The sequence below is a fragment of the Musa acuminata genome, chromosome BXJ3-5 (assembly GCF_036884655.1).
Source record: "Musa acuminata AAA Group cultivar baxijiao chromosome BXJ3-5, Cavendish_Baxijiao_AAA, whole genome shotgun sequence".
NCBI classification, from domain to species: domain Eukaryota; kingdom Viridiplantae; phylum Streptophyta; class Magnoliopsida; order Zingiberales; family Musaceae; genus Musa; species Musa acuminata.
Window position 1 is genome coordinate 42681591 of NC_088353.1, and position 12954 is coordinate 42694544.

At 33.6% G+C, this 12954-nt stretch overlaps 2 protein-coding genes and 1 non-coding gene across 4 annotated transcripts; 1 reads left to right on the forward strand and 2 right to left on the reverse strand.

The window, feature by feature from the left end:
• Positions 1-4014: 4014 nt before the first annotated feature.
• LOC135638994 (uncharacterized) lies at positions 4015-10378 on the reverse strand. 2 transcript variants are annotated; one of them, XM_065152652.1, is made up of 8 exons: positions 10083-10378; positions 8428-8466; positions 8168-8237; positions 7954-8047; positions 7432-7645; positions 6666-6807; positions 5669-5839; positions 4015-4322 (listed from the first exon to the last, which is right to left on the reverse strand). In XM_065152652.1, exons 1-8 carry the CDS (start codon positions 10259-10261, stop codon positions 4131-4133), a joined length of 1101 nt encoding a protein of 366 aa, XP_065008724.1. In that variant the 5' UTR covers positions 10262-10378; the 3' UTR covers positions 4015-4130. The 2 variants fall into 2 exon arrangements, with proteins under 2 accessions (XP_065008724.1, XP_065008725.1); XM_065152653.1 differs by having other exon boundaries at positions 8331-8466; positions 10083-10357.
• Positions 10379-10683: 305 nt separating this feature from the next.
• On the forward strand, positions 10684-10765 carry TRNAS-CGA (transfer RNA serine (anticodon CGA)). The gene has a single exon. It is a non-coding gene; the product is annotated as a tRNA-Ser (tRNA).
• Positions 10766-11464: 699 nt separating this feature from the next.
• Positions 11465-12028, reverse strand: LOC103986520 (protein TRACHEARY ELEMENT DIFFERENTIATION-RELATED 7-like). The gene has a single exon (XM_009404538.2). It carries the CDS (start codon positions 12026-12028, stop codon positions 11465-11467), a length of 564 nt encoding a protein of 187 aa, XP_009402813.2.
• Between the last annotated feature and the right edge of the window lie 926 nt (positions 12029-12954).

A 12954-nucleotide genomic window follows, 5' to 3' on the forward strand; every position in this document is an offset into this window, starting at 1 on the left:
TTCTAATATTTCATTATAGGATCATTGTAAACTCAAGATTCATATTAACTCTGTATAGACCATCATATAGAAAAAATTATCTTTTACTGAATTATGATAAGTTTACCTCCGTCAAAAAGAAACAATATCCTAACAATTCCAAATAAAAAACTTAAATTTTTAGAATTATGAAAATATAACATCATATGAATCTTCTCTGGGCATAGGCGATAAGTATCAATTACTATCGCTTTCGCTTTAAAATGATTTCCTATAACGATAGTTCATAATATTTTAGTTCTTATATTAAAATAAATTTTTATTATTGATAATATAAGTTGAAGCATTAGGATCAATTCATTAAGTTTTAGAAAATAAATTTTATAATATTTGATTAGAAAGATATAAATGTTAGACTTACATCTTTCCTTTTCGAATCAAATCTTATAACCCATCTTCACGTGACCTTTCTTATCACAGAAGTAGCAGTTTACTATGAAGATTTTTTTATGGGTTTATATAGCATTTATAGACTCAGGTGATTTATGTTTTAACTTATTACCCATTCCTTAAGTCATACTCAAATTATTATGAGTCTTTCCTATTTTAATTTTAATTCTTTCTAAAGACATATACTAGCTAGTTTATTTAAGTTTCACCCATCCTTAATTTTATAATAGTAAATTTAAATGAGCGAAGAAATAAAATTAAGAATATATTATATAAGAAAAAACTCATATATATTTATACATAATGTTCTTGAGCTTACAATTTTGTCAAGTATATTGATAATATAATCTTGAATTTCTCAAATACTTTCATACTGAATTTCAATTAGTACTTTCATTAATATGTCAACCAATAGTTTGTTAGTAAATTTAAATTGATCTTTAAATATTCTAGTGTGCTAATCATAAATTATAACGAAGTCTAAATATTATTAGCAATTATCATAAAATTGAGTCTTTTATATATTTTTCGATCATTTATCTTAATTATTTATTTTATAAAACTTTCAGTAATTATGTATGTGATCCATTCAATGAGTTTGATCAAGGTCTAACACAATTTGTGTAAATTGCATATTTCAAGCCATTTATGATAATTTAATCCCAAAAAATATAAATATTAGAAAGAAGTATAAAAATATATGGATAAAAGTATGGCTATAAATAAATAATATTAATACTTTAAGTTTTTCAGTAAATATTGAAATTTCGATATCATCTCTATTTTACTTTTGGGTGAAATATTTATATATCCAGTATTCATACAAAATTATTTATAGAAGACTAATATTATTCCTATGGAATAATATTGTTACAATTGGGTATACAACCCTAAACTACAATGATATCCAAAATAGTATTATCCTATTCTATCACATAATTATTCAAAATAGATTCTCCTTTAAGATTATCTAAATCTTCTAATTATGTGTGTCATTATAAATATTATTTTTTTAAAATATAATTTAATATTGATTTTTAATATAATTTAAGATTGATTTTTAATATAATTTTATAAGTTAGATCTATGCCACCTTGGTAGCTACAAGACTAATATAATAATTTAAAATATAATTTAAAATATCTTATAAATGATAAAATATTTATTGTAATTCATTTCTAATAAGTCTATTATTCTAAGCCACTTTAGTAATTACCAATTAAATAAAACTTAGGGATGTGAGCTACAAATAATATTCATCAAAAATTTTCAATCTAATTTATGTCAAAATAGTTTAATAATAATAAAAAAATAATCATAATAAATTATCAAATATCAATCAATATTAAAAAAAACTCGTATAATAACTATAATCATGATAAATCATAAATCATACCTTTATGTGAAAAATAAATATTATTTAATAATTTTAAAATATACATGTGAATAACCAAATAAACATATAAGAATAATAATTAGATTTTTATTATCACATGTAAAATTTTATCAATATCGAATGAGAAAACTATAAGAGAATGTCATAATTTATATTTTTTAAAATTCTATATATAACCTCTTAGACCAGGATTAGGCTATCCAAATTAGGCTAATAGATTTGGGCCAATCATCCACCCAATTACGCCCATCAAAATTAAAGTTGATTAAAGTCAAAATTTGATCAAGATTTGATTTTTTTTTAATTCGACCAAAACTTGATAGATCAATAAATCTAATTAAGTAGTCAAAATATAATTATGATCAAGATCAAAATATTTGATTAAAATAAATCAAATAAATTAATTTTATAATTGAGGACATAAATAATTCTTTTTAATTTCTAAAGGGTACAACTATAATTTTATACGGGATATTGAAAGAAATATCTAATTTTTGAATGATATAATTGGAAAATAAGATTTAAGGACACAAGTTAGAATTATTTTATTTATGATGGCTAAAAATATCTTTTTATTAAAAAACTCTAATTCTCATTCTATCGTCACTACGTTCCACCATGCCCATGCGCATGGGTCTTGTCGACGATGCACCGATCGTTTGCTTATGTGTCGCTCGCTGTGGCACGACCCTTCTCACGTGGTCGACCAGTGACCTCACTAGTCGTCGCGTCATGCTGTTGCACCCACAAGCGGCTGTGCGTCGTCACGCTGTGTTGTGTCGTCGTGCCCACACATGGTTGTCGACCACACCGCTGTCGTGGTGCTTGGCGATGCTTATAAGTCCATCACGTAGTTGTTAGGTACTATGGCCTTTGGCATATGGTCAATGCCGATCGCGGCCAACAAATGCTACGGCGATGTTGCAATTGCTGCGCACAGTGGCACTACTATAGTCGTCACATGCAATGGCGCTATTGCAACCGTCGCAAGGCTGCCAGACCTTATGAGGCTTCTATTGCATATGTAGCCGCTACTCGTAACTGGACTTTCGACCCCTGAAAGTCATCACCTTCAATAATACTTCCGTCGATAGTAAACTATCGATAATGATCCATCAATCAAACTCGAGAAACCTCACATCGCCGCAAGTATGCGACAGGACAGACTAGATAGAAAGCAAATTGTCAACACAAACAGATCGTTCAATGTAAATCAAAACCAAATAATATCTTTTCACAAGCAAAGAGTGCTAATAAATAAATCTAAATATAAAATCGATTTGAAATACTTTTACGTTCTAAAGTATTTGATTTCAAAACATGACTCTAATACCAATGGTAATTATATAAACTATAATATGCCATTATTATGTAAAAAATCTTAATATTAGAAATTAAAATAAAATAACGATAAATCAAATATCAGTAAGTACGTTATCGTTAGATCCAAAAACTATAGTGAAGGTCGTCTTCTTCTCTTTTTTTATTCTACATATAATCGTTATAAGCAATAGATTAAGGACAAAAGAGATATGAAAAAAAGATCTATAATCTCTCATTCACTAGTTGGATTGATTCGTCTTAAAAGATCTTACATTTTATAGGTGAGAATAGAAAAACTAAGATGAGTGATTAGGAGAATTCTTCCCATAAAATTTATCTACTAAGAAATCTTAATATAATCATATTTTCTTTCTATTGACCATAACTATAATAAGAATCAATCATATTTATAACATATATTACTTATTTAGGATCTACCTATATCTTCACACACAAGAGACACATAGATTTTTTGAATTGAACCTTTGGGATTGTCGGTAATTTAGATATGCCAACTTGAACTCTATGGCTAATGTGTCAAACGAGAGACGTGTGCGCATCACGTCCCTTTTTTTCTTCGTGATTTTGTGGCTTCTTAAGGCTAGAGTTGGTGCATTCTCGAAACATTTCACTCTCGAAGAAATGTAGGAGAAGATTTAGACGAAGTTGAGGGTATCCCTCAACTTTCTATTAAACCCCCAAGCATTGATTTAATTTGGTTTGGATAAGTTGGGTTTGACCAGTTTGACGAGGAAAGGGGTCAAAGTCAGAGGCATCGGCATCAAAAGTTTCAAACAAAACTATGAATTTTCACAGACGATTTCTTACACCAAAAACATGTAAAACAACGAAGAACACAAGCATGATCGACACAATAGCGAGAATAAATTTATTGCAAATAAGATAGAAGAGGAACTTGAAATGTTTACATGTCAGAGGTGATGGTTGGTTTATTGAGAAAGATAGCATAACCAGAAGAGAACTACATAACCTCAATGACTGCCCGGCCGATGATCTTTCCATGGTTCAGATCATCGAATGCAGCGTTGGCTTCTTCGAATTTGCATTTCCTTGTAACTGTGTCACGAAGATTGAAGATTCCAGTTTCTGCAAGCTTGACCACCTGGGGTAGGTCTTGTCTGGCTCTTGCACCGTATGAGCCAATTATTTTGACCTGCTCCAAAAAAATCATAATTTCCATTAATCTGAGCTGAGTAATTGGTAAGTCATAGTTACTGGGAATGAAAAATGTAGATGCAGTGACAACAAATCATAGACTTAGCAACCTTCTCTTACTAAGCTAACAAACAAAGATATGAAAAGACTAGTGATAACATCAAAATAACAAGTTGTACAAAGATTATGTCTATTAATCGAGTGTTTGATGAAAACAGATGGAGATAACCAAATCTACCATAACAAACATGTCAACTTAAAAATCACATTGTATAGTCTAATTTATTATTGCTGAGTCAAAGTATGGCAATGCACTGTCACTTGTGAAATTCATGAACTGAACAGAAATTTGGAAGCTTAAATGAATCAACAGGCAAAATACATGGCTGGAAAAAGATATTCTCGTTGCTAATGATCTACAGAACTCTACATTCTGGAATAGGATTTCCAAACTGAACAAAAACTGTTTAACAGAGCGAGCAACACTGAGCAAACCTGATATAGTTCATTCAACAGTTTCAATGCCAATATATACTGACATGAAAGCCTGGAAGTTAAAGTTGCAGCTCATCTAGAGATTAACACTTGGAAAGACTATTAAAAGAATTGCATGGTTAAGAAATACTAATTCTCTAGAACTTTGTAGTGTCAATACATGTCCAGTTGCTTATATGGATAGTTGTCGTGTTGTCTGTTTGAAGTCAAATCAGGTTTTTTATTGCTCATCACTGGTGGAAAATTATCTTGCCTCAACAAACAGTTTATCCATGGTATCACACCATAGGAGTGTCCGACAGGCTTTCGTCGCTTTGGTGACATCAAGCAATATCTCATGTGTCCAATAAAAGATCTGGACATTGTCAAGAGTTCATGCATATTTTTCCATTTCCATTTATAGTATTTAGTTACTTGGGTCTGACATCTATCTACAAGCAATATAACATAATAAATCTTATTAAAACAGTCACAAGCAGTCCAATGTGCTACAATATGCACCATGCATGTACATTGTCACTGGACTTAAGCATGTATTGCATAAAACTAACCGGCCTATTTACAAGTCCTGTAGCAGAAAAATACTGCATGAACCACTGATAATCGACATGAAAAGTGGTGATGCTAATTGTACTTGATATAACATATTGGACACTGATTATGTATTTCCTTTTTCCAACTTTTTAATGGTCTTCTGTCACTAATTTCTCTCCATGGAGAAAGTTCTGTTAAAGAAGCAGGTAGACTAACATTCAGATAATGAAAGTGGCCCATATATCTATTTACATAACAGATTGGAGAACTGTGGAGTATTTGGTTGAACTTGAATTTCAAGATTTAAAACATTACCTGTCTGCGGACAAGACGAGTTATGTCTACCTCCCCTATTGCATTGGTGGCGGCAAGACCTATCATGACAGCTTTCCCTCCATCTCTTACACTTTTGGTGCATTGCATAAATGTCAGTGGTTTCCCCAGTGCCTCTACAGCCACATCAACACCCCTTCCTCCAGTTATTTCCTACCAAGAGTCAAAATTGATGCAATTATAGCAAGATCCAAGGGATAGGAGTTAGAGAATAGAGATAATGCAAAGTCATCTAAAAAGAAAGGTACTTTGCTCTATTCAAAGCTTTCAAAACCTGCACATTAAATTTATAGTTAGTCAAATATGATATATCTATTATCAGCTATGTAATGTTGCAAAATACGGGAAATTATAATAATGCCAGAAAAGCTTGATTCTCATTTTAGAACAATACTGTAATTCAGTCAAATGACTACTATTGGTGGTATGAGGAGAGATAGAGGAAGAATTTTAAAAACTTTAATAGAAACTATAAATAAAGATTTCTCTTAACTTATTAGATATCTAAATGATGATAAAAGATCCATTTAGTTGATTCCAAATGGTTGCGACTACGCTTTTGTTGTAACTGTATTGTAATTCAGTCTCTTTTTTTTTCAGATGCATAAAAATATTGTCATGGTATATTTTGCACACAAACAGATAGATGGCAAATAAAATCACAACCAGAGAAAGAGTGAATTTCTTTAGTGTTCAACCGAGTTATTAATATATCATGTTATATGCTGACTATTCAAAATTCTGTGATTGCTATAAACGTTATTTTTATTATATGCTTACTGCTCTATTCACGTTTGCATTTGATCAATATAGACACACAAAAGTCTTCTATTGTAGACACATCTTCCATTAATATTATTAGTCAGGCAGATGAGTCTGTTTCTAAATAATTTAGCATCAAAAGCAACAAAGAAACATTATTTTCAAGTCATCTTCATAAACCAGGAACAGATAAGAATGAGGATATTAAAATATCTACCTTGATCTTGTCGACAACATCTTCGTTTAATCCATTTATGGTGTGTGTAGCACCAAGAATTTTAGCATTCTGAAGTTTCTCATCAAGAACATCCACTGCAATGATCTCAGCAGCACCAAATGCCTTCGCTATCTGCAAACAACTGAAGCAGATAACTTAATCAAAATGATGCAACCACCAAACATAGGCATTAACAATATACATAAATGTGCATTACAAGTAAGAAATAGATACTATGTCTTATAAGTAGTGACATTGAATAAGAAATATAACTATAAGCAAGTTCAGAAAGCATCCTCTTTTTTCTTTTGTGATAATAAGCATCATTTAAATATTGAACAAAATCATTTTAATATTTAAATAAGCGTACAATTCTTCTTTGCGGCTCTACAAAATATTTCAATCAAAGATGCAAGGTAGAAGTAACAAATATTTCACTTTATCATATATTAATATTCATGTGAATCATTTTTTACCTGCAGGATTCATAACAAGGCAGTACAGACTACAGAGTCCATAACTTCACATGGCTTTGTATACTGATCACATCTATTAGAGGGGAAAATGTTTTCTGGTTTGTACCATTATAATCACAAGTTGATGAGCTAGTAGGATGGGAATAAACTGACATATGCCTCCGATAGCAGATATAACAAAACACTACAAACAACTCAGATATTAGAGACAAGCATGCATAATTATCTCCACTTCGAAATGCATGGACCGCATTCCAGTGGACAAAACAATTGTGATTTCAGAGCATCACCTGGATCCGACACCACCAACTCCAATAACCGCAACTGAATCACCCGCTAGCATTTCAGCTGCATGCCTCATAGCACCATATGCAGTAAAAACAGCACACCCTAATATTGCTGATTCTGTGTATGGAAGTGAATTGGGAAGAACAGCCAATGCATTGGCTGGTACAACACAATATTCAGCCATTCCACCCATGCTGTACATATACACTGGCTTCCCTATATAAAACAACAAACATTCAGACATAACAGAGGAAGTAAATTTTATTACATGATTACCACATGAAGTAGATTCATCTGTCACGAGAACATCTTTTTTCTCTTATATTTCATAAAGATGGAATGTAAAGAACCACATGTGATCATGAAAAATACTGTTTTTCGGCATGATTTACTGCATAAATGACATATGCAAATTGCTAAATGAAAACTAAAAGTTAATGTTGTATGCTTTGAAGTGCAAAGAGTTATCTTTGAGGTTTGAATAAGCTAACAAAAGGGAAGTAATGCTAAATGTGGAATAGTACCATTGCTGCGAAGATATAGTCGTGTTTCGCCATCATAAAGAGTTCCTTTTGCACGATTGTAAGCAAAGAAAGCCTCACAAAGGTCCTCCTGACCCTGTTATTATATTCAAACTATAATTACAAAATAGGACACCTACTCGGGGCTCACTAGAACCCAACAACTTAAGGAAAAGCCATCAAACACAACACAAGCATAGAAGCTGAAATTTTCTACCTTCACACAGAAGAAACAATTACCACAGGGCATTATAAAAGCTCCAACAACATGACTTCCAACTGGAAACCTGAAAATCTTGACAGATTGTAACTTTCTGAAACAAGTAAAAAAAAAAATTATGTACATTGACAACCAAAAGATTTCCTCCATGTACATCTACCTCTTTATAATCCCACTGTCAGTATGTGCACCATGCTCAACTACCTCCCCAGTTATTTCATGTCCGACAACACAAGGACTTGAGAAAGGAAGTTCACCTTTCAAGACATGAAGATCGGAGTGACAGACTCCACATGCTGAAAATAAAAGCATTAAGCTCATTTAAACTACAATTTAGGTTACATAATAAAGCCAGCTGCATAAAAGTTTAGTCACAAAAAAGGTCAAAATAAGGAATTGAACAGAGAGCAAGTACAGTTTCATAAATGAAAATAAAAACTAGAAAGGCACATATTACTAAGCATAAACCACATAATTGCATAATTAAGCACCACCAAACTAGAAAGGCCAAAATTACTAATTTGTGAAATTTTAATAAATCTCATGCAATTGAAATACTTAATCATCTATAATTGGTGCTGCTTTGACCTACATTTTCTTAACTTGCATGAGTAAAAACTGAAGCAACCGATACATCTATCCAAGTGAAAAAGACAGACTCTAAAGAGGATGCCATGTCAATAATTCTTCAGATTGGAGGATGTCAATATTTACAACCTCAGAATTAAATGAAATGCCAATGTTTCTGATGCATATGGTCAACAATAGTACTCAATCTCCAGATACAAGTATCGCTTGCTCTCTAGCCACATGAAAACCCCCCACAATCAAGGAATAGGAATGAGATGACTTATTTATAACCTTAATATGTGAATAAACAGTCTTTGCAGAAACACTTGTATGCACACAAACTAAAACTTGGCAAGGTTGCTTAACAAAGCTGCAGTCAATGAAGGTGGAGCATGACATGACACAGAAAAAGATAGGAACACAGAACCTGGGAAGCTTTTCAGTTCACTGAGCTCTCATGTAGAGACTATAAGCAAAATCGACCAAAGTAATCACTGCTTAAAGAAAACAAAAGTTTTTAGAACAAAACTTTGGTGGATTGAAAGGCAAATGCAAATAAAATAGCATACCAAATCAAGACAAGGAATATGATTATGTCTCAGCGACGATATAAAAATTAAGGTTTGGTGATACCATAGATAATAATCCGAAGATTACAGTATAAATTAAGGGATTATATGATAAAAATAATATGTTGAATGAGGAACTGGACTCGAATCCTTAAGTCATGGTTAAATATGTAACTTTCTTTTCTGTCTTATAATGGTACGTAGTCAATGAGCAATACAGCTAAGAGAGTTCAGATGCCCTGATGGACTTAAAGCTGATAATATTATCAGATCAATACTATGAGATAAGCTCATAACGTTCCAATGTCAACCTATTGATTTAAGAGAGATCATGGAAAAGAAGAAAAAGCAAAGTAAACAAGATCACCTATTTCAGTTCAAAAAGTAAATTTAGTTCCTTTATAGTTTAAAATGAAATAATTTTATTTGTAAATAACTATGTATCCTTTGATAGAGAATAAGATAAAAGAAAATATGATACTAACATATGCTCAAGAGATAACAGAAAAGGATCCAAAAGAAAATTTTAATAAAAAATTTAAATACTCTGAACCAAACTAAACATATGATATTTTATCAATAATGATACAAGATCTATATAACCGATCGCAAATAGTTGAGACTCAAGCTATTGTTGTTGTACATGAATATCGAATTAACCGATTGAAAGATACCCTCGAAATAGATCGACAGAGACATTAAGAACAGCAAACATGACCTAAGGGGGGAAGCAAACGCAAAGACAGATCGAAATCGAAGGATCCATCCTTGACCTTTGGTCTTGATGAGGAGCTCGCCGGCCTTGGGTTTGGGCATATGAAACTCCTCGATGGTGAGGGGCCGATTGGGCTCCCAGAAGACGGTCCCCCGCATGAAGGACGGCCCGCCCGTGACGTGGTATCCGGCGGCCGCGATCCCGTCCACGCCGGAGGCGCCGCCGCCGGAGATCCATCGCCGGGGGAAAACGCAAGGCTTGGCGGCGCGCCGAAGAATAGAGCGCGAGATGGCGGCAGCGAAGAACACCATCTTAGAAGGAAAGATAGGGACAGATTGCGACGGTGCGTGGAACTTCAGCTTAACAGTGGTGAGTGCGAAGGCAATTCGTCTTACCTCGACCGACGGTGACCCAACCTTCTGGTATGGCACATCACTGCATTGACTCGGGCTTAGTCTTGCGTACTCTACTAGTGTTTGTTGGGTGCGTTACTTTGGCGGTGAGAGTTGGTCTCAGGTCACCGCGTTGCCGGCCAAGGCGATCCGATAGTGTCCGAGCTGGAGAAAGCGATTACGTGTGCAGTTACGTAACTGGGTCCTATGACTGGGATCATTGAAATGACTATATATAAATAAATGTTTAGATCAACAACAAGAAGCGTCGATATGTCCGAGTGGTTAAGGAGACAGACTCGAAATCTGTTGGGCTCTGCCTGCGCAGGTTCGAATCCTGCTGTCGACGTTGCATTTTTATTGATCTATCTATGTCAAAGAACACAACTTGACCTGATTTTTTTCCCTTTTTGTCAAATAGTCATAAATTTAAACTACCTGAAATGATATTTTTAATTTTTTTCAAATATTCATAAACAATAACTTCTTAGATAATTTACTCAAAAAATACTCATAATTGATTTTTAGTTGGGAGGAATTTATTAGGGTTCGAATCCTACTATTTATGTCAAATAACACAACTTGAAATGATTTTTTTTATTTTTTTCAAATATTCAGAAACAATAACTTAATAGACAATTTACTCAAAAAAATTACCCATAATTGAATTTTTAGTTGGGAGGAATTTACTAGGGTGCCCCTAAGATAAGTATGTCTTTGTCCTTTAAGGATTATTATATGATTTAAATGTGAAATTATCCAAATTCAACTTAGAAATTCTTGAAAGCATCTGAAATAGAACAACCAATGAAATCTTGGAACTCAGAGTTATGCCCTAAAGTAATAATTTGATGGAAGCCACAATAGTGTGAAATCCATCCAAATCAATGCAAGGAAGCAAATGAAACACACATTATTTATTTGCAAATGAATTCAGCTCTTAAATAAACACAATCAATGCTGCAGGTGACAGTGAATCGAAACATAAACACACTGTGTATTTTCCCAGCACACTTCTTCTCTCTAAGCTGCATGCTAGCTTTTGTGGTCAAGAAGGTGCTACAGTTCGTTGCTCGGACATTCCCTTCTCGCTCGTGTAAGGCTCACTGCGAGAGGCTTCATTGATCCCCGCACCCTTCTCGATCACCTCATGGACTGATGGGGCCGCTGGTTGTTGACTATGGGATCCGGGAACGACAGTCTTGTGGACATGCACACGGTCCTCTACGTCCACAGCCTCACGTTGGGCGGCCATCTTCTTCCTCCTCCAGCTGGTGCAGCAGCAACACGCGACCCCTGCGAGGATCGCGGGAAGGAAAAGGACGACGATGGAGACTAACACGGTGCCGATGAAATGGAGGTTCAGGAACGGGAGCCCGAACGACAGTTTAGGTACGTGCGGTATCGGCAGATCCGGGAGTGGAGGAAGTTTGGGTATTGGAGGCAAGTTCACCGGTGGCAGTTTGGGTATTGGAGGCAAGTTCACCGGTGGTAGTTTGGGTATTGGAGGCAAGTTCACCGGTGGCAGTTTGGGGATCGGCACCGGTGGCAGAATTGGTGGCAGAATTGGTGGCAGTTTCCAGAGCCGTCGTCGCGGTGAAACTCCAAGCATCTTGCGAGCTCCTCGCCGTGACATTGTGCTGCAAGAGACGGAGATTATAGCGATTTTGTTATTGAACTATGAATCGATATATACGTATATATATAGACGTATGTACAAGATTTAAATAATAAATGTTGCCTAATTCAAGGAAATATATCATATTCAGACTATATAATATATATATATATATATATATATATATATATATATATATATATATATATATATATATATACAGTGGTAGAAAATCTTGAATAGGTAATTGTTGGTAGAGCAATATGTGTCAATCGATTATGAGAAAAAAGAAATCCTTCATTTAATTCGCCAAATTTGTCCAATGCATTTGGTGGCATTCTGAACTCTCCGGAGGATGAATGTTCGAGATGTTCAACTTGCGTAGATAAATAGTATCTTTTCAAGTTACTTCATATAAACATTTGTAATTTGAGAGCGTGATTGCATAGATAATCTAACCTAAATGATTTCTTTTTTTACTAATGATACGATAATTGATTTCAATGTGTCTTATCCCGATAGGGTCAAGCTGCCTAATTATCATAATATAACTTGGAAAACCCTAAGTTATTAACCAATAAATTTTAAAAGATATCTCAATCGCGTAATGATTATCGAAAACTAATTAATTATTTTGAGGAATAAAAAATAATTAATTATTTTTTTTATCTTTCGAGGCAATCAAAAACTGATCAGAAAATTCTTCGATTAGGATTATAATGATATGATCAATACCTTCATGATTACAAGGTTGACACCTCAATGTTATATTCATAGTACTTTTATCATATAGATGTTATTGACTACATCGTGTCTATCGCATGCTTCTCGAATTCAATATAACATAATTTTACTTAAATAGAAAAATATATAAAATTATCTCCGACATTAATACACTTTTGCAAATATAATGGTTCCGG

Bases quoted from the DNA above. Each gene is read 5' to 3' on its own strand.
- LOC135638994 (XM_065152653.1), bottom strand. From the start codon at position 10,335: ATGGTGTTCTTCGCTGCCGCCATCTCGCGCTCTATTCTTCGGCGCGCC. The intron at 7,646-7,953 runs GTACTATTCCAC...TGTTTTATATAG, and splicing joins ACTATATCTTCGCAGCAATG to GGAAGCCAGTGTATATGTAC. The intron at 4,323-5,668 runs GTAATGTTTTAA...TTTTTGGAGCAG, and splicing joins CTCGTCTTGTCCGCAGACAG to GTCAAAATAATTGGCTCATA.
- LOC103986520 (XM_009404538.2), bottom strand. From the start codon at position 12,028: ATGCTTGGAGTTTCACCGCGACGACGGCTCTGGAAACTGCCACCAATT.